The sequence below is a fragment of the Passer domesticus genome, chromosome 6, assembly GCF_036417665.1.
Source record: "Passer domesticus isolate bPasDom1 chromosome 6, bPasDom1.hap1, whole genome shotgun sequence".
Lineage (NCBI taxonomy): Eukaryota > Metazoa > Chordata > Aves > Passeriformes > Passeridae > Passer > Passer domesticus.
In genome coordinates, this window is record NC_087479.1 from 26,684,208 (window position 1) to 26,705,814 (window position 21,607).

General features: G+C 35.5%; 1 protein-coding gene across 8 annotated transcripts in view; it reads right to left on the bottom strand.

Moving 5' to 3' along the window:
- AKAP6 (A-kinase anchoring protein 6) overlaps positions 1 to 21,607 on the bottom strand; it is a 294,626-nt gene that overhangs the window by 58,309 nt on the left and 214,710 nt on the right. For all 8 annotated transcript variants that reach the window (XM_064424001.1, XM_064424002.1, XM_064423994.1 and 5 more), the window contains one exon: positions 19,593 to 19,713. In XM_064424001.1, the coding sequence (XP_064280071.1) occupies positions 19,593 to 19,713 (121 nt within the window). The remainder of the gene's footprint in view (positions 1 to 19,592; positions 19,714 to 21,607) is intronic.

The following is a 21,607-nucleotide window of genomic DNA, read 5'->3' on the forward strand; positions in this document are numbered from 1 at the left end:
ACACCCTGCACCAGAGGTGGGATTTCTGGTACAGACAAATACCGATGCAACCAACAGACATGCTTAACATATTAGACATTGATTTAGCAAAATTTACATGTATGTAGTTGCCTGGAGAATTGATATTAATTTTTTTTTAAATTGTGCTATTTAGAAATTAATAGCTACTATACTGTTCGGTTAATGCTCAGGTATAATTTTTTGAGGGAAAAAATGCCAACAGAGTAAGGGAGATTCCAAAATACTGGTGTATTACTGCAGTTAGTCCACTATTGAGCAGAAAATGAAATTGAAGTTGGAGAAAAAGTTTGTCCTGGAAACAAAAAAGGTGTAGGTGCCGCTCCATCCTTGGCTGCATATTCTTGAAATCTCATACTGATCCACTTTTACATTTACATTTTTACAAACTAAAATACAACATTGTAAGATTATGGAGATTTTTTGGAGATATTCAAAGAAAATCATTTATAACCTGTTATCCTCTCTTCTGCTAAACTGTGCCTGCTGTTGCAGTATGCATGAAACATAAAATTGGAACTCCTCTACACAAAGATTTAATTCCAAATGCACCTACTATTGTCAGGCTGTATGTTACAGGCATCATTCTCTTTTGAAATGGATGTTCTTGTGCATTTATCTTTCACAGACTGGCTCTTCTGAAGTCCTTATTCCATTGTTACCCCACGAGATTGCTAATGTGATCAGTAATATTCTTCCACGAGAGAAGCTTGACTGAAAATCTACAAATTATTCGCTCTTCCAGCAACACTACTGGGATGTGTTTGGGGTAGAATATCTCTGGATCCTCATCGTCTTACCTATTTGCTATATTTTTTTACGGGAGAAGAGGATCCCCGCTGGAAAAACATCCAAATGGAAATTTAAGCTCCTCAGATCAACAGAGGCAGAACTCAGTCTCCACCAAGGCACAGGTAATTCCACAAAGATCAGTACACACACTGACTCAGGCCCGGTGGCTTTAGTAATGCAAATAACTAGACCTTGTCAACTGTAAGAAAAGAAAGTGATCCGTGGCCTATGACAACAGCCCTACAGTCTTCAAAGGCTGGTGAGCAGCCTCAAGTCAAGGTCAGAAAAACTCTGCATCAGCTTGCTCACTCTCCAGCCTCAGAACATGTGGATCTCAGTTCCCACTGCCTGTAGTATCTAGAGTAACAACGTGATTTTTAAAGTAATTAAACTTTCTCCTACACAACAGAACTTACATCTGTTTGACTGCCCATCCAAGTGCTGATTGGAAAGGGTGCTGACAGCAGATTTCTCAATTTGCCCTATAGTTGTAATGAAAAATGTTATTTTTATTTTAAATGTACATCCTGTACTGTATTAAATACAGTGAAAGCTATAGTTTTTACAGTGTGCTATTTGATGTTTTCCTTATGTCATAGCTGGGACATGCACCAGGTCCATGGGAAGTGCTAAAAAATCTCCACTATCTAAAACACCGGCACATGCTGCAATTCCTGTTACAGCAATACCATTACAGCAATATCACAACTATTGCAAAACACATTAAAAAGTAAGTCTTATAGTTAACTTCTCATGATCTTCTGCACAGAGCCATACCATACTCTGAACTTTTGAAGAGACACAGCAAATAATAGTGATTTTCTTTTCCAGTACACATTAATGTTACTAAAATAAAAGCAGAAAATTGGCACCCTATCCCCCGCTGAGTGTATCAGTATTTACAATAAAATAATCTCATTTAAGAAGAATTTTATAAGTTGTTAAGAACTCAGTATTTAATTTCTAATATTATTCTAGGAAAAAACATAGTACTTTTATACAAAAGAAAAAATATTCTCAATTTGGAATTTTATTTTTATGATCAAATACAAACTGCTCTCAAGAGCAAATATATAACAGAACTGCTGACACAGCCTAAAGTATGGCTGTGTGAATGCTGCAGAAAAAGCTATTTCAGAAAACATTTTTAGCAATAGGAGAAGTCCAACTTTGTTTAAACCTGAGTTTTTGGGGTTTTTTTTACAATATCAAGTAATGTTAACAGCATGCTGAAAATGTTAAGGGTAAGTGTACAGTGTCAAAATAGATTGAATCTCTCTGAAAACTGGAAATTCAAGCTTTTTAAACATAATCCAGATGTTTGGCTTTTAATCATATTTCAAGAAAGAGGAAACTTATGCAATACAAAATTCATACATGCATATTTCATTAGTGTCTTTCCTATCACTGAATTAAAAATTTCTAACATATGTTTTCCTCAAACAGATAATGTTTTAAATTAGAAGGGTTGGCAAGAAGCTGTACACCTCACAAATGTCACTGGAGTATTTTAAATTAAAATACAATATTCCATTTTTTATATTATTAACAGCTTTGACAGCAAACGCTATAGCAGTGATCATTTTTGGCCTTATCAATAGGAAGCTCAATAGTCCCTGAAACAAACTAAGCATATAAAGATGACTGAACAGCAAGAACTAAGGACTAGACTTCTTCAGAATACCTGAGACTGATAACACCGTGACAGACCTGTGAGTATTTAACACAGATGCTTTCCATCTTCCTCACTGGTGATCAAAACAGGACAGTGCTATGTTTCTTCAGCAAAAACCAGACAATCCTGAAGGTGACAGAACTTTTTCCAAGGTATATTTCCATTTTAGAACAATAACAACACTACATTTGCTGAATAATATTTAAAGGATTATATCACAGTGACCATTGTTTCTAATTGCTAATATAAATGATAAATTGTATTTTTTTTTTTAACCTCCAGAGTCTTAGAAAATTAGACTCTGAGTTCATTTGTAAAAATGGAGTTTCTGAATGTAATAATATTTTAATATTTTAAATAATTTAAGATAGACAAAACTGAAGCAATAAATATGAGACGAACTATCACACATATAATGGGAAAAGGGAAAAAGACAAAATTCTGCCTCTGGCTACCTGCATGAGGCATTGGGCACGCTCTCTTAAGACCCCTGTATCTTCCAAGGAGCATGTGAAATGCTTTTACACCACCACAAGCAGAAATATGCTCGGTTATACTGTGATGTGATGGAACGAGATGTGACTATGGACTTCAGGTCTGTCTAGGAATGTTAGAAACAAAACAATGCAGGAAATGCTGAAAGCATCTCTCTATCTCCAGCAGCTGCCATGCCTAGGAGAGACACTTTGCCTCTTTCAAAGAGCCATCAGCAAGAGTATACCTGTGCATCCTTTTACAGGCTCAAGCTTGTTATGTTTCAGTGAATTGCAAACTTGCACCAGTCATGTGAGATAGAGAAATACTATTTTTTGATTTTATATGGGAATCTGAGGTACAGATGGACACCACGCATAGCCCCACAGAGAGAAGGTCTCTGATGTGGGAACACAAGTCTTCCAATAGTCACTCCACTATTCTGTCCAAGAGAATATGTTTTCTGAGCTCAGAACTACTTAACACTCTGTTTCACACTAGACTAAAAAAAAAATAGTTATAGCACTGACAGTATATTTTAGTTACTGCAGAAAATAGCTCTACACATTCTTACATTCTCAATAATATTTAGGAACTAACACTAATAGTTACCTTTGAAAGAGTATGAGAATGCAGTGACACTGAACTCATTTTGTGACTGAACAACTATCGAGACAGAAACAAAAGAAGCTTTCCCTCTGTTTCTTTCTATTTTCCACATTTCAGTTGTCTGTTCTCAAGGATTTATGGTGCTGCTATATGTGAACTCTGTTATTTGTTGGCATGATGAAAGCTGAAAGTTTCTTCTCATCTCTAATGGCATTCTGCCAAAATATTCTCTGACAAAACTTGGGTTGATTCAAAGATCTGATGTTCAAAAATTGTCATAATCTAACCTCCCCACTTGTATAAAATGCACCCCAATCTTATCATCTCTACCTATATTAAGCTTTCAGATTTCTGGCTTGGAGAAAATCTTTTGTTATTGCATCTGTCCCTGACTTAAAGATACAAATAATAGTAAATTCACAGAATTCCTTGGTAAAATGATAAACATCTAGCTTATTTCACTGTTAGAAAATGTATGCCTCATTCCTATGTTTAATTTGCTTACTTTCAACTTCCAGACTGTTCTTATACAGTTGCCAATAGCTTGAATGTGTGTGAAAGCATGAAGTTACTACAAAAATCAAACATGAAAACAGGTTACTTGCATTGATCTTGAGTTATCACTGTTTGGTGTTTCTGGGATTACAATTTATAGAACCATTATATGGAGAAGACGAACTATTTTTGCAGAGGCTAGTAAACTCAAATACATGCATTTTGGAGATACTTAAGGTGGTTTGGTTTTTCCTAGGAAGCAATTTTTTGATAAGTTGGCCTAGATATAAATGAAAAACTATGGATTCAGATTTAATTTGTGCTTATGGACAGCATTGCCTGTGCTTCCATTTTGGCTTCTACTTTTTGGATTCTCCTGGTTCACTTAAAGATTGATGCTATTTATGCTGGAAAGGCAAATAGGCAGCAGGAGAAAAAAGAACATAGCAGCAGGTGAAACTGATGACAAAAAAGACCACATTCAGAGTACAAATGCTATACTTGCTCTCATGGAATAACACCACTGAACATCAGAAATCCTAATAATCAATGAGAGTTTCATCCACAACATGAGTATTTTCTACTGTGCACTATCAACTGCTCTAGATTCACTCTGGAAATTGTCAAGTTGAACGTGAAGTGATTTTGACAGACCAGGGAACCTACCCCTTTGTGTTTAGCATTTTGTAATGAACAGCATAACGCCTGCATAGTAATAGAATCTGTCTTAAGGCAATTAAAAAAAAAATAGATCTCTAAAGATACAGCAACAAAACTGTAGAAATTGATTTCAGCTAAAAACATCACAACTTCATGATGACTTATGTTGTCTCACTGAAATGCTAATCTCTGTGCTCTAAACAAACTGATAAACTGGTAGCTATAGCATCGATATCCAAATCTATGTAACACTTGCAATGTCAGTGGATATAGAGACTCGTAAGTTATTGCTATTTTAATGTCTGAATTCTACTTAAGATGAAACAGGACATGTCTTGAAAATGGGAAAAGATATGCATATATCTGAGAGGGGAAACAAAAGCTTCAAAGGACTGCAGCAGCAGGAAATACCAGGACACAAAACCAGTAGAGAAGTAATATAATACAAAGCAAATTTAGGATATTTCAAATGTACTTTAGCTATAGTGAACACTAGGGAAGACATGAACTTTTGTCTTTCTGGCATTCTCTCAAGAGATTCTGGTCCTGCTTTGTGGAAAGCCTGTTCTGGTAACCATGCATGCCACAATAGCTGCCTGGCCGTTCAAATATAAATTGAAAAGATCTGTGGCCATTAAAAAAAAGATATATGCTTACAGTAATGTGTATTGATGTCTCCAACTTTAACTGCTGTCTGTTTAATAGATGTTTGTTATGTGTCGGGCATTTAGTAGTCCCAAACAAAGATGGAAAAATGTAAGAAAACAAATCAGAAAGGATGATAAAGAACAAGATTCCATTGCCTCTTCTGTGTTTTTCAAAACTTTTAAGGAATATGTTCTATTGAGAATATCAGCAAAATATGTGGCTGATTTTTGTGGTGACAGAACCTTAGTCAATGATATCTGCACTTCAGTGACATGAATAAAGTGGTCTCACTTCTAGGTTTAAGTGGCTGTATTTCCTATCTTAACAATCATTTTATAATTACAAACAATTCTAAAAATAAAAAAGTACACCTTGTTGAATACTCCACATTCTTAACATTACTACATAACCTTTTTTCAAATCTATGTCTAATTCAACTATTCTAGGCCATTTTGTTTGCTATTTTCCTAGAGGTATAATATGTTGCTAGAGAACTGAAGTCCAAAGAAACAAAAGTAATGAATACATATTTTAGAACAGGCCATAGAGCTTTTGTACATTAAATTACTACACTAGTACTACAATAACCCTATTAAAGTTAATTTTTACAGCTCATTGGTGATTGGCATTTGGTACTGATGTTTAAGAATTGCCATTGTATTGATTTTATTCTATGCTTCTTTAATAAAGTGTGAAAGAAATGGAAGGAGCAGGATTTAACTGTCCTTTGGTAAAACTCTTAAGCTCATGAGAAAAAAGTTCAAATATTTAAACCATGCAAAAATCTTTAGGGACATTATATTTGTTTTTCATTTTCCAACATTTCATAGGCCTGAAAAAATCCCACTAGTATGAATACATTTACTCTTGATTGGTACCACAAAAAAACCCTCGTTCAGACTACAAATGTCACACTTGCTCTCATGGAACACTACTGAACATCAGAAATTCTAATAAACATTACTGCAGACCCTTCTCAGGACGTGAGTGCACATGCCGACAGCACAGTGTAGTAAGCCACCTGCTGGCCAAATCAGTCAATTAGCAATTTTAACCTAATAATTAGAGTATCATACAAAGAAGAAAAGAAGTGCATGAACCCCACAACAAAAGACTATTGGAACCAATGTAAATGTATATATAAAAGGGAGTGAATCTTCATCTTATTTTAGGTTTTCCAAAAGCGGTCACCACTTGAGTCTGGATGCTGATTGATGAAATAATATTCTCTTGTGTTAAAAACACACAGTAGCTATGTTCTTAGGCTTTTACAAACCATTTTATAAAGTAAGGTTCCCTGGCAGGTCATCTGTCACACAACACCAGTTAGCTCCTCAGGAATGACTAGAGGAGACTCTGGATATGAAAATCCTAAACTGTTTGCGAGTAGCTTCCCTGGGAACACAGGCTAAACAAAGATATGTTGGTTGGCATCACTCCTTAGAAGGATGTAGGAACTAAGACTATTATGCCCATGGGTCTGGATCCAAATATAGCCATACAAAGCAAGGACAATAGTCAGCGTACTGACCACACTGTACACTCAGACTCACAAAAGCAGGTCATGTGAAATACAAGGACTGACCAGTTACAGAAATGCCTGAACAAATGAGTTATTTTCAGAATTTCAGAAATATCCTCAATTTCTAGATGACCTGACAACTAGAGATCAAAACATGGGAAAGTGCCTGGTTTTGAGATTTACTCAATCAGAATCTGCTGGTGTTAAAACCTGCAGCACTAGGATAGCAAATTCTGGCAGGTTAAATCAGCAAGCTAAAAGACATAGCTACAAAAAGAATTCAAAGATGAAGCAGCTTCTGAAGAACCTGGAAAATGGACCCTATGCTCCCAAAGGGAAGAATTTAGAGAGCACAAGAGTGCAATGCAGAATGCATGTGACTGGAAAAGGTGTGTGTTCTGTGCTATTTTTAGGATTATAAAACCATAAGTATGATTAGAAAAGCCTTTCCTCACAACCTTTACAACAAATTCACAAAAATATGTATGATCCAAATGGTCTATGCTGATTTTAATGAAACCAGAAGCCTGAAGCATCAGATCTCCCATCACTCTGCGTCTCCCTGTTAGAAAAGTGGAGAGTTGTTCATGACACATATAGGCACCAATAAACATAACAGTTTTTGAATGGTGTGCGAGTTATTATAGTAGTATATTTCTAGTGACTGACTTGAAGGGAAGGAAACGGAAAAATGGTAGAAGATTAATTTTCTGGCATGAATTCACTTGGGTAAAATACAGGAAATATTTTTCCTCACTATTTAAACATAAAGGGGCAAATCAGAATATTTTAGCTGCCATTAGAGCATACCTCAGCACTAAAGGCAAGATTTCCTACCATGGCAGCAAAAAGCATTGTCTATGAAAATGGTTAGTTCACAGAGAGAATACCCTGTTCTTCAGTCAAGATACAGCTCATGGAATGCATGGATTTTAGAAGAGATGCAAAAAACTCCACCCATACACCCCCCAAAAAGGCAATGCTTGCTGTTGTTTGTTGCAGTTGGACAGCAATATTCAACATCTCTTTTAATCTGGCTTCAAACAGGAAGAGTTGAATTTAATTAATATGAACCAAACAGAAATGTTTCCAGGAAATGCACATTTTATTGCTCAATATTTAATACTCTGAGTAACTTTGAAATGTGCCGAGAAGAGCAAAGCTCACTTATTACTTATTTAGCATTTGTGCTGTTAGACAAAATACATATATATATATACATGCACAACTGAGCTAAATGAAAACACGCTTCTTTAAATAGCTGTATTCTCCTCTCTTTGCATCTATGCTAAATTCCTGAATATGTTAATCTGACTTTATGGAGGACTGAGTATTGATCATTGATTTGTAGAGATAAATTCAGCACTTGCATTGAGGAAAAAAAACAGGTAGGATGTGGGTCTGTCTGCAGCTGAAGGCAGCTGGTGGTGTCTTAAAGGTGAGCTATTGTCCACCAGGTAACTCATGGGGAATTACTACTTCTGGAAGACAAGTGCAATGTGCATGAGAAGGGAAAAGTTGTGCTGTTGCTTCCAGGCAAGACAAAAATTTCTAGTTTCACTGATTTTAGAAATGAGAGCTCTCCGAGGGTCTCAGATGGAAGGAATCCACTGTAATTTCAACTTATCCCACACTCATTCACTACTTCTGCTATGCGTCAGGAAAAATTATAAAGGAACTGCTACAGGAGCTCTGTATCATCAGGAGATTCTCATAATTCCCAGTTCCTTCAAATAATTATACTATTAAATTACTGGTATCTTGCTGCATTGCCCACCCTTCTTCTTCTCTCCCTGACTCTTCTTTTTTATTTTCTCTTGGTCATTAACATTTTTTAATTCAGCACTTTTTATTGACCATGGCAAAACTCCATAGGCTTTTGCCAAGTGTGCAAAAAATTTGTAAAAGTGTTTGTTCATGTCTGTTAAAGACAAAATTGTCTGCCAACTGTTCTGCCTGTTTTCCTGGGGTACTCCTAGTTTCTCCTGGCCAGCAGCAAAGTCCTTCAAAAATGAACATATGGCCACCATAAATGACTCACATTCTTTCATGTTTTCTGCATTTAGATAAATATTCCTGTCCAGGTTTCCATTTAAGGGCTGTTTATGGATTGCCGCCTCTTTGACATTTCTGTTTCCTATACTTAGATTGGCATCAGCTACTCACTACAGGAACGGTGTCAGGTCCATGTTACACTGGAATATTCCTAGAAGCTCAGAATGATGAGCACAAAAGCCTACAGATACCTGACAAAATACACAACAGAAGAATGGCTCTGCTGTTCTTTCAGATCACTGTTCCAAAACATGTTTTTGACACCATGGTGAGCACTGTTGTCTTGGAAAAAAAAAACTGTAAAATATCCCATGTTTTTGGCATTTTGTGCAAATGTTCTGGAATCGTTGACACCAGGATTTTCTGACCAATAGTAAATGTTTTATCCATTATATTTTGTGGGGTCAGGGTCTTTGCTTTGCCACATTGCATTTTCCAGTAGTTTTACTAGACTAATGGAATTCCCTTTTGCTTCTCTCTAGGGTGATTTGGGGGATTTTCAATTTTACATGTAAGTGCTCATCTTCTTCAGATATGTTATATTCAGCTAGAATGCCAGGGAGCAATCACAGTGACTTTCCTGTTTCTTTCAGGTACTGCTTTGATTATTGTCTTTCAATTGAAACCAGAGCTTGGGTGAGTAGAATTCTTCTAAAACAACTGTAGTAAACTTTAAGAGATGGCATCTCTTATTTCAGCGGCTGTTTGTTGATTGACTGCACTTATTCACTGGTTTCATCATGATTTCATTGCCCATCTGCAGTGCTTGGTTGCATCTTTCCAGTCTAATTTTGCTCCTTATCAGTGTTGCTCTGCAGCTGACTCTATAATCCAGCTGGTATCAAATTAGTCATTGATCTAATAGCATAGTTGCAAATATAGCAATTGAATGCCTGGCAGCCTTCTGCATCACTAGAACACTGAAAATCTTTAGATTTGCTTAAGCCACATTACAGATATCTACTTCTTCATTAAAACCTTAAATTGTCAATGGTTTCAAACACTATATTTTAATTTCAAAGGTAACTGTGATACTCAGTCTGGCTGTCTGCCTCTTTTTTGTCATGAACATTTCTATTTCTATTGCCTGTTACACTACATATGTTGCACCAGTCTGCATCTGCCCTGCTTCATGGGTTCTTTCAACTTACATCTATGTGTGTGTTCTGCTCTTTCTGTTCTGGCACTTCTCCGGATAGTTCTCCCACTGTTTGGAGACATATATTAGATTGGTTTTACCTTAATGTCTTCCCTCTGAATAGAAACTGTGTATTTCACAAGTGATCCTGGCAAAGAGATACAATTAAGAAATGTTTCATGTCTACAGTTACACATGGTTGCTCGAGTTCCTGGCACATTACCATATCCTCTTTTTTTGTTTCTGGTTTTGGTTAAGTAAAATTTATATAGCTTTTAATTTACTTTTCATTATTTGTATCCCTCTGACCAGTTCTTCTTAGAGGCTAAAAATTATATACTCTTGCTGAAAAACCAAAATAATAGCAATGCCTTTTTTTAGGTAACAAAATGGGATCACATTACTGTCCACTTCTGACCTCTGATGGTGTTTAATTATCTTTCAACACATGATAACAAGCTTAGAGTTCTTAGGAATTATTGTTCTTCCACCTACATCGTAGACACAGTAGAATGTGTCTGGATGAAGGCCATCAAAAAATAAGCATGTTAGTCTCAATACTCGTTCAGCTTAAAAAAGTTACCACCAGAAAAATTATATATCCATAGTAGCCTATTTTTGAGAAAAAGTCATGGGTAAAGCAGAGATAATCCAACTCCAGTACAATGTCTGTCAAAATCTGGATGTATCACAAATGAGCTTCAAAGTGGAGTATTGCATAAACATTATACAGTGGTACAAAAAATACCCTCTTTTTGTGATATCAGAATGAGTGAGCGGTAAATTTAGAGAGTCTGATCTTCATAACCTCTTTATCCAATCAGTGGAGAAAGAGGTAAGAGAGAAAAGTGTTTTTCTGAAAATAGTTGAGAGTACTTAACAAGTTTCTGCTCTGAATTACCCCTTAGAGAAAACTCCTCATGATGGGCTGGTCTACTTTGCTCCCATAGTAGTTAAACGAGTCTTCACATATGACTCTTTGTCCCAATGTATTACTGGGGAAATGACAACCTCTGCATGGTTTTCCCTGCAGCTTGTGACACAGCTGGCACATGTCCTTCACATCTGTAATAGCACCTGTCATGCCAGAACAGCAGGATGTGAAGGGCTCCTCAGCTCTTTCCCCCCAAAAGCATCTCTTCATAGAGCCAACTTTAATATTTACAGTTTCATGGTCACTGGGATTCTATAGAAATCATGATTTCTGCAGTACAACAGTACCCACAAGAAGTTAAGAACCACAAGTATTTCACACTGGCCACAGGAGTTGGCTGCAGCCTGCTCTGTCTCCACTGGACCCAATGCAGCAACAACTGCAAAAATGATGAATTAAACTACAGTGATTGCTTATTTTAACTTGTTAGAAGGAGAAATTTAGACTAAATGCTGCAGCTATTTTTAGTACAATATATTAAAAGTGTACACCACAAAGTAAAAATATCACCCAACCTTAAGTATGTAAAAAGGTTTCAAATATATACACATAAATAATTTATATTGATATTTTACATATTTTCAATACATAAATACAGTCTATCATATATATTTATAAAAATAAAAATACAATACATATACAAATAAAAATTCAGGAGATTATAAACTGGTACACTTCACTGCAACTTATTTTTTATCATTTAGACATAAATTCATTGTATATATTGCCACTGAAAGTTTATGGAGATTTAGTGAATTTGGGTTTCATATAGAAAACCTGCCAAAAAGCTATTCTGTGGTCATTTGTTTTTTGTTTATTTTTATGAAAAAAATATTACAGTATTGATTATTTTTGAGGTATACTGATGAGGAGAAATTTGGAAAGAAAATAGTAGTTCCTGTATTATATTTATGAAGCAAAACATCATGGATAAACCATGTAGTTCCTATGAGTTCTCATGAACTATGATGTGGAAAACTAGGGAAGTGCATTAAAAATTGGCAACTAACTTGAGGAATAGATTAATAATACTATTGCCACCTATAATTTTTGCTTATGATATTTTATCTTCACTGCTTTAAAACAGACAGCTGCTAAAAAAAATCAGTATCATATCCACAGAGAGCTTCAAAAATTATGTTGTCATCATGTTATTAACATTCCTCATTTTATCTTATTTCTATATATTAACTGGAGAGACCAGTGGAAGGCAGCTTTAAAGTCTCATTGCTTAGGACCTTATCTTGCTATTTTATAGCAGCAAGGCCACAAACACAGAGCATGTGGAGTTGACTAAGATGTTTGACGTGATGACTGTAAATTGTCCATATTTTGCAGCTGTAGTAAGGAATGGTGATGACAGCTATGTGGTACACATTTACTTTTGTTTGAAGTCAAATGCCTCTTTCATTCTAGACACACTGCTTTAATCTCCAAAAAGCTGTGCTGGTTTTTGCTACAAGCTCAGTAAATACTGCATTGCTACAATGTGAAGTTCATCGTCAACATCATGCTGGGAAGAAGTGGGAGAAAACCACTTATTCTGGGGAAATGCAAGAAGCCACTTCTTGCAGAAATACAGGGAGTCTGCTCCATAGAAATTACAACACTGTCTTCAAAAATGCATACTTACATTTGAAATATATTGTGAAAGCAACCAAGAAAAATGTAAAAATATTTTTCACATTCTTTTTGTATTCAATTTCTAGATGTTTTAATTCTGTAGATGTGGTAATCAGTATTTTCCTATTGTAATTATAGAATACATTAAAACTTGATATTTATCTGCTTTAAGTAAGAATTTTCCCAACAATATTTATATTTTCTGCTTTGAAAAATACAAAAAGAGTTAGCAAGGAATTTAATCCTATTACATGAACATATGAACCATTGAAAAATGAACTAGTTGTTATAGGATGGGTCACAAAGGAATTTTTACTGTTCCCCAGTGCAACTGAAGTGAAAATACTTGTGCAGAAGAATGTAACCAATTTCATCACCCCTTGCAATAAGAGAGTGGGAAACTTTGCTGTGTCAGATCCTGAACTCGTTTAGTTAACTTTATAATAGCAGTCAGACTTTTACTGCTATTTGATATATCATGCATTTTTGAGACCTCTCATACAAAACATGATTTTCCTAGCTAGTGGAGAAAGTCATAGATGTTCTTGATCTGCTGGGGGAAAAAAAAATCCAGCCTGGTACATGAAAATTACTGAACTTTGTGAAGAGCAGTAACTGAAGCCAGTTTTGTGCAAAGTCATTTTAAAATACATGACAATTAAAAACATACTACAGTGTAAGAAGCAAAGATTAACTTTCACTGAGGCAGGTTTCAATTCATGTATGTAGACATAAGTACAGACATACTATTATCTAAGTAATAGACATGCTATTGTTAATGAGTATCTCTATGGACAATATTTAGCAGATAGTATTTCCTTTTTTTTCCTAACATATACTGTGTCAGATAAAATAAAAGCTTTCAATTTGTGACATAATTTGCTAATAGGATTAAAGTAATTTTTCATAAAGGTGGTGATTTTTGCAAGGTAGCCTAAAAGTTGATTAGCAAACTATAATGACTATTCTGATTGCAATTAAAAAGCCCTTCCAAATGGGTCAACACACCTAAGTGCTATCTGCAGTCATTTAGATTTTAACATCGTGGTTATTACTTATTATCAGGCTGCACAATGAGATATTGATTACTTTTAACCTTTAGAGCTCAGAATTCAGGAAAAGTCGAGGCACTAGCATAGCCTACCTTTCCTGTCTAGTAAACTTATGGCCTTTAGTAGAATTCTAATGATTCTTATTGGCAAGGCAAAACTGAAATTAGTTTATTCTTTTGGCTCATGCAGAAATGATGACATGCCTAAAAATACTGCATGCATAGCAGATTTCTAGTTACTCCCTACAAGGGGCTCAATCCTGAAGTGTGCTGAGCTTCCTCTAAACTGACAACCATAATTTTCTTCTGACTAAAACTGACTGTTTTAGTAATTGCATGCAGGCATTGATGGGTTACCAGACAAACAGAAAGCATCCTGGACTGTGCAGAATATGCAGCTTATAAGCAAATATCTTCACATTTTATAGTTTATAACCAATCCCCTAAGCATATTGTCCAAATATATAACTCTGCAGGCTGTTAATCTTTTAATAAGTTTTCTTTATATGGAAACTCTACTTGAAATAAAGACTGAACCGCAAGGCAGCTTCAGTAGGTACGCGGAATTTGCTTTAAATGGAACAAAGTAATCCAATTAAACTAATCTGGTTTACAAGTTAAAATGATACGAAGAACATTAATTGATCCTTATAGGCTGCTGCTATTTGAGCCGTCTCTCTGTTTGCGCAGCATTTGGAACCGCTTTGCACATTTGTATCCTCTAACAGCAGAGAACTCAGGCCCCCAGTTCAGGAGAATTATGGGCAAGAGAAACATATAACTCTTATGTGTTAGATTAATTTGCAGAACACTTGGCATTTTATTGCCAAGTAGTCAAATTGTTCCAAGTTGTTCCGGAAGGTTGTTATTAATAGTATGTTTTCTGAGGAAAGTTCTGTCTACTTTTGGAACTGCATTTCTGTTGCCAAGGAAACTCCTTGAAGCACAGCATTCTAGGAGCACACTGCTGCTTTTGTTTGCCAGTATCCTATTCATATCATCTAAGTAAGCACTTTACATACTTTAGCCTCCAGTTTCAAATGTTGAAGTCTTTATGTATTTATATTACCACGTTAAATATAGTTTGTGCTTCTTTTTAAACTCAGGGACTCTTGCAAGATTATTTTAACAGTTGCATTAAAAAACAGTTTTTTGTGGGTTTTTTTTCACAAGTTTGCAATAAATTAGTTTTAATTTGAATAATAGCTCCATAGGTTATAGCACTAGTCCTTAAGTGTTAATTATCTTTTCACTCTGAAATTAATGTAGTCATTTCCTACTGACTCCTCTACACCATTATTGAAGTGCTGAGGAAAACATGTCATTGAGTTCTGAGCCAGAACTGTTGTTGTGATTAATCCTGGTCACATGGCCAATCTCTGCCAAAAGGAGATCACTGAAAAAAGGTGACAAAGACAGTGATTTCCTGTCAGCAAAGAGTACGACAGGGCTGTCTAGAAGTGATGCAAATGAGGGAAACTTTCACCACGGTTTGTTTGATCCACTCCGGGCCACAGCACACTGAGCCAGCGAGAAAGGCACAATGGAGCAGCAGCACACCCAGAGGAGGAAATTAACTGCACCTTCCAAGCAGGGATAGAGCTTCCAGCAGGGAAACAAAAACTGCTGGGAGATTTTTTTTCCCCCTCAACTTTTTTTGAAATATATCCTTAGTTTTTGATGTGCATTTTTGTGTTATTTAATACAGTGGACCACTTCCCCTTGATGAAAGAGCTCAGCAGTTAACCTGTTCAAAAGCTGGACCAACTAAATGCTTTCAAATCTTTGCACTACTACATATGGATCTTTTTCTATCTGTCATAATTGTTGCTGAAGAATTACTAGTAAAAGACTTACGGCTTATGCAGTTTGCATTGAAACCACCATACACTGCTTGTAATCAGAAAAAAACCCATTTATTTTATTTGATATTTTCAAATGCTTGGTTAATTTTGTTCTGAACATACTAACAATTTTAACAATCATACTGTACTTATTTAAATAGGGTTTTAATCTAACACAATTAAGTTTTGCAATTAATCTTCAGAGCAAAATGGAAAGAATTATCATTAACTTTTCTGCCAGTATACTCACTTCTAATCTCGACAGTTCTTGCAAATACTGATTTGCTTCATTTTTGAACATTCAAGGTACAGAATCACTCAAGTTCCTACTAAAGGGCTAATTAGCAGAGTTTAAATTCTTTGGGTTTGATCCTCCAGTAACAGCATATGAATACAGCTGAAGTCAATGCAAGTTCTGTGTACTTAGAGCTTATAAGATCAGGCTCACATGCAGAAGATTAAAATGAAATAAACATGATACATTTGGCATCAAACTGAGCTGTTATAGAAGTACAAAGAAGTAAGAATTCAAAACATGGAAGTGTTCCTTTTAGTTTTTTCTTAATTAATAGATAAAGCGTTAGAGAAAAAATAAACTACCATCAATTCATTCTGTTACTGCCATTTTATCAAACACTAACTGATTTTCAAAATCATTAGCTAGTTTAGGGCTATAAAGAAATCTTTTAGGTCTGTGTTCTCTTTTTTTTTTTTTAAATCTATGAACTGAAATCTAGGAAGTCTAGAGAAAGTAATATATTCACATTCAGTATTACAAAAAATATAGCTATGGTGTTGCTATTATAAGGGCAAAATAAAACCTGGTTAAAGAGAGATAATAAGGATCCTAGTAAAAAACTATGGAGTTCCTCGAATATTAGGAAAAAAAATTAAGCTGAGAGTTGACTTAAATATATATTGCCTCTGAAAATAGATACTGTGAAAATACTCTAACCATGAAAATAGATTTCATTTTCCTATATACAGTATTAGCATTTCTATATTGTGTTATGCTGCTTTAATGTATGCTTGCCCGGTCTGAATTACCTGTTTCATCATTGCTCCTTCCCATTCATAGACTCCTTAGGGGCAATGATTACTGTTGGTAATAGTGATACCACAGCAGGTTCCCTGGCAGGGGCTGCTTGCTGAGCTGGCTCTGAGCCGCAATTACTTGTCAGCTCAGCAACTGAGAAGAGAGCTCTGTGGTTTTAGGAGAATCCACGAAAATGCAGAGAGTGCAATTAGCAGGTTCATATTTGAAGCTGTAATTGATAAAGAGAAACCAGAGCAAGACCTGTGTTTTCATAACACCCCACATCATTGAGGAGCTCTGGTGATAATAACTGCCTGGGTTTCTGTCCCTGCAGACCAGAACGGCTGTGCTCTCGGGGAAGTGCAGGCAGTGCTCATGAGCACTCGAGCATTCACGACTCAGAAAAAGCCTCCGAATAAAATGGGTGTCACCACTGAAAAGAAGAGAGGTTTACTAGGCTAGTTTTATAAAAGTATTAATACTCTTTTTGAGGACATGATTCATTGTCACACAAATTTCTAAAATTAGGAATGGTAAAGAGCTAGTGATTTACCTGGTCTTTGCTAGTGCAGAATTGTTCCCTCAATTCCATTAGCTAATGTTATCCTTTGTCTACTTTTAAATGTCTGAAATTATCGGGCTTTCAACACTTTGAGAGGTTGTTCACTGTCGTGTTGGAGGTTTCTTGTTGTGGTTTTTTGTTTTGGGTTTTTTTTGGAAAGCATGATCGTTCTAAATGCAATGCACTTAAGATTTTTATATTACCTGCAAACATTCCTTCTGCTTTGTGGATGCTTCTCAGTCAACTCTTATGCAAACTCCACATCTCTAGTTAAGGCTTTTGTTTGTTCCTTAAAAATTTCCTCCCTGCTCTTACTAGAAAGGTAAACGCAGAGAATATTCACTGCAGAGGGCAAGGAGTCTATTCCTACCCTTCTTCAAGTGGTTTTGTAGTGACCAGATAAAGCAGTTTTGAGATGGGGGCTCAAATCTGGTCCAGTAGCCTGTGACCTCCTGGAACAAAACGCAGGACAAATCAGCTGCCTGTTCTTTGGGGTCACTGCTGGTTTGCCTTTGCTGCACAGGCTGCAGAGTCAGCTACTCTGTCATACAAACTTTCTGCTTTCAGAAGTGTCATGCCTATCACAGTTCAGAATTTCATAATATTAAGAAACAATTCCCATTTTGCATATATAATATAATCCATTTTTCCACCATATTATACTGCATATATTATTAAATTGTTGCCCTTTTTTACTCTTCTCATCATGCACTATTATCTCAGCCTTACCATCTATAATTATTTTTAGGGGTTACATTTGGAAATAAGAAAGGAAGTATACTAAATAGGATCTAAAATACTTGAACTGGCTGCTTAATTTTTGTTCCTTCTCATATTGATGGATGATTCTTACCATAAAACTTACGTTTATCAATATTTATTTTTTTTTTAGTATAGGACTAAAACTAGTGATTAAATTAGCCATGGCACAAGCTGGCCTTGTATGGGCAGGCACTAACTACCAAAACACCTTATTCTAGACTTACAAGAAAATCTTTACTTATTTCTGACATTGTTTATTTCTGAGTCTGGCCAAGGCCAGGTCTGTTAATATGTGATTAAGTCTGATGAAGTACTTACAGTGTTAGGAAAAAGACAATAGCAAAAATAAAAAATAATTGTCAAAACAAGAAATGGAGGCCAGTGAATGAAACTCAGAGCCTAAAATAGTTTGGATTCAAACTATATTTGCATTTATAAACATATTTTAGCTCACATGACAACACCTTCTTACTGGGTATTTTAAATAGAATAACTAAAATAAGAAAGAATAAAATTCAAAGAGACTATCAAGAAAATAGGATGCTAAAGCAAGAAAAAAAAATTATATTTAAGAAATTATCAAATCATGCAATCATAGAAGAAAGAGAATAACTTCTATTTGACCTTGAATATACCATTTATTTGATAAGAAATAAAAAAAAGCTAGAGGGTAGTTGTTTCTTGTCATTATAGTGTTGCTGATTCTGTGGTTAGTTATTAATTTTATTTTTTATGATTCACAATCTGCTCTTTGAAATATGCCATATGCTCAAAGCAATTCAAGGATGACAACTGTCAGAATTACTCCAATAAAAATTGCCTAAATGAGGAAGATTTACTGCAGCCTGATATTTCTGTCGAAAGCCCCTCCTTGCCCCCCCAACCCTCAGACCCATAGCTCCTCAGACACACAGTGAAGCCTGAATCAATTTTAGAATGAAGTCACACATTCTGAGGAAGTTCTTACAAGTATTATCTATCTAAAATAAATGATAAATCTTCTGGGTTAAGGCTGCAATGGCAAATAAAAGAAACCACGCGTGTCTGTATGCATGTATGTACATACACATATACGTACACACACATATATACACACACATATATATACATATATATATAAATGCTAGAATTAGACCCTATAGCTTCACTCTACAAGTTCAAAATCACGTTGCTCAAATCACAACTAAGCATGAAGACTTAACATGACAATGTCTACTTTATGTGTAGCTAATAAAAATTAAATTGGAAGAGTCCTGAATTCTGGCAGCAGCAAACCAAAATCAAGGCAAATGTCTTTCTTTCCAGATGAGGTCTGAAAGGTGGATAAAAATCCACCTGAAAGCTCCAATCAAAACACATTTTGTTAAAAGTTCCCATTTCATTTTTTTCCTTCATTTTGTTTCAGTCTATTTATTAATGCAGTTTCATTTATTTCTATTCATCTTGAAGACAAATCTTTGTCCTTCTATAGAATTACACCAAATAGAATGTGATAAAGGGAACTTTCTTGCAATTATGATGTCGGTGCAGCCTGTCAGTGCACAGGGGATGGAAATGAGGTTGGGGACAGGGAAGGGAATTCTAATAGACACCATGATACATACAATGAACGCAGCGATATCCTGGGAGAGAAAGACTTGTCAAGCTAATCAGATCTTCTATAGCTAGGTAAAAGCAGTAACGGTAGTGCTAACCTTGTAAAGATGCTGCTGCTGCTCCTCTGACATCATCAGGTCATGGCTGTCCATCACAATGGATTCCATGTCAATCAGCCAATCCCAGAGCTCCTGGTATTCTGAATCAAAGTCCAAAAGGCTGTAGATAAGGAACAAAATGTATTATGCATAAATACTGTGTAGTTGTTAAAATCTTGTATTAGAATAATATATTCTTGAAAACTCATGATGTTCCAAGTTATATTTCTAAAGAGACATTCTGTATTTATACAGTGTGGATGAAAATGAAAACTGAAATCCAATTTAAGCCAGTGCCATGACCTAAATTCAGCAGCTGATGCCAAATCCTGACAACTGTTGGCATACTGCATTTGCTTCAAAAATTTTGAAATATAAATCCCCTATAGGTGTTGTTTAATTATTTTTACAGTGCTGGCTTTATATTGAGCAAATTTTGCAACAATCACCTTAATACAATTCATACAAAAATAATATTTACCTCAAAATTTACTCAATCCATTCAGCCATCCCTCTGCTGTCTATCTGCCTATCTTTGTAAATATCCTACATTTGTTTTCATGGATGAGTAGCTAGCATTTCAACTTAACGCCTTAAGATAGGCTTGAGTGAATATGGTAAGCCAGTGAGAACGAAGGCCAGATACAGTATTAGACAGGTGTTCCCTACAGACATGTAAGAAACAAAGGTAAGGACAGGAAGTCAAAACAATGAATCCTTGAATAGCCAGCAATCATTAAAATTCAAAGGAGGATCACTACGGTTTTCAACAAAATAAATCATTAGAATAAGGAGCTTAAAAGGATTAATGTGATTCTCTATTGAAAGCCTAGTGAATAAGTAAAGCATAGATTCTTCTAAAACACTGTGATGCAAGACAGAAAGTACATGCTGAAAAACTGCACATTCGTCAAATAGATACCTCTTGAAAAGGGATCTTCAAATTTGCAAAATTTGAACTAACAAAAGCCTTGCCAGTATCAAAAAAACTCCCATACTGATCAAAGAATATCACATGTTCCACTAAAGCTAATTTCTCCAATTATTAAGAACTTTTTTAGCAACGCCATCAAAAAAACAAGAAGTGTTTCAACAGAGAAACCATAAACTAAACACGCTTTTAATGTCATTAGTACTATTGCAGTTTTATTTGTTATTAACTAGAGTACCACGTGCGTGGTAATTTTGAAAGCTTATAGATAAAGTTGTGACAAGTAGAACTGTCTTTGCTCAAGAAAGCAGGCAAGAGAGAAGAATGCATTTGCCTTCCACTGTATTATTTTCAATGAATTGACAACAAAGAAAGTATTTATAATGCACAAGCACTGATTCCTGCTTCTGAAGTAACCCTCTAGTTTAATCCACTGTATTTAGTATACTTTTACTCAATAATTTATGAGATACACTTACTTAAAACTGCTTGCTGCCCTGAGAAGGTAAGCAGTGTTACCATAAAGAAAGAAGAGGAAGCACAAAAGGACAGGTTACTATTACTGAAATATAAATCTCATTTGGAGTTCAGGGCTTTTTTCCTGTTTCAGGAGGTATTTGACTCAGATATCATTTGGAAACTAAAATAAAACTGAACTCCATTTTGAATTGTATATTTGGCAGTATTACTAAATCTTCATCCCTTCCTCAGAAAGCAGTATTACCATTCTGCATCTTCAGTACCTACTGCTCCTTTTCTTCTCTTCCATCTTATCCACATATTACTCAAAGACATAAAACTGACAGGCACTTATTAAAACATATGTTCTATAACAGAAGAGGTTAGATTTCATAACCTCTAAATCGGTGCAGATTCAGTTGGACTTGGATGGTTTGTACCAGTGAAAATCCTAAATTAATATATGAAGATGATGTGAAACAAAGCCTACATACAGAATGGCATGGGAGGCCCTTGGAAAATGCACTAGGAAGTGGACTTGGATTTTACTCTAATATTTGCTGGGTCCAAACATCTGCTTTGTGTCTAAAGATCCACGTCTTACCTACAGTCCAAATTGATCCAC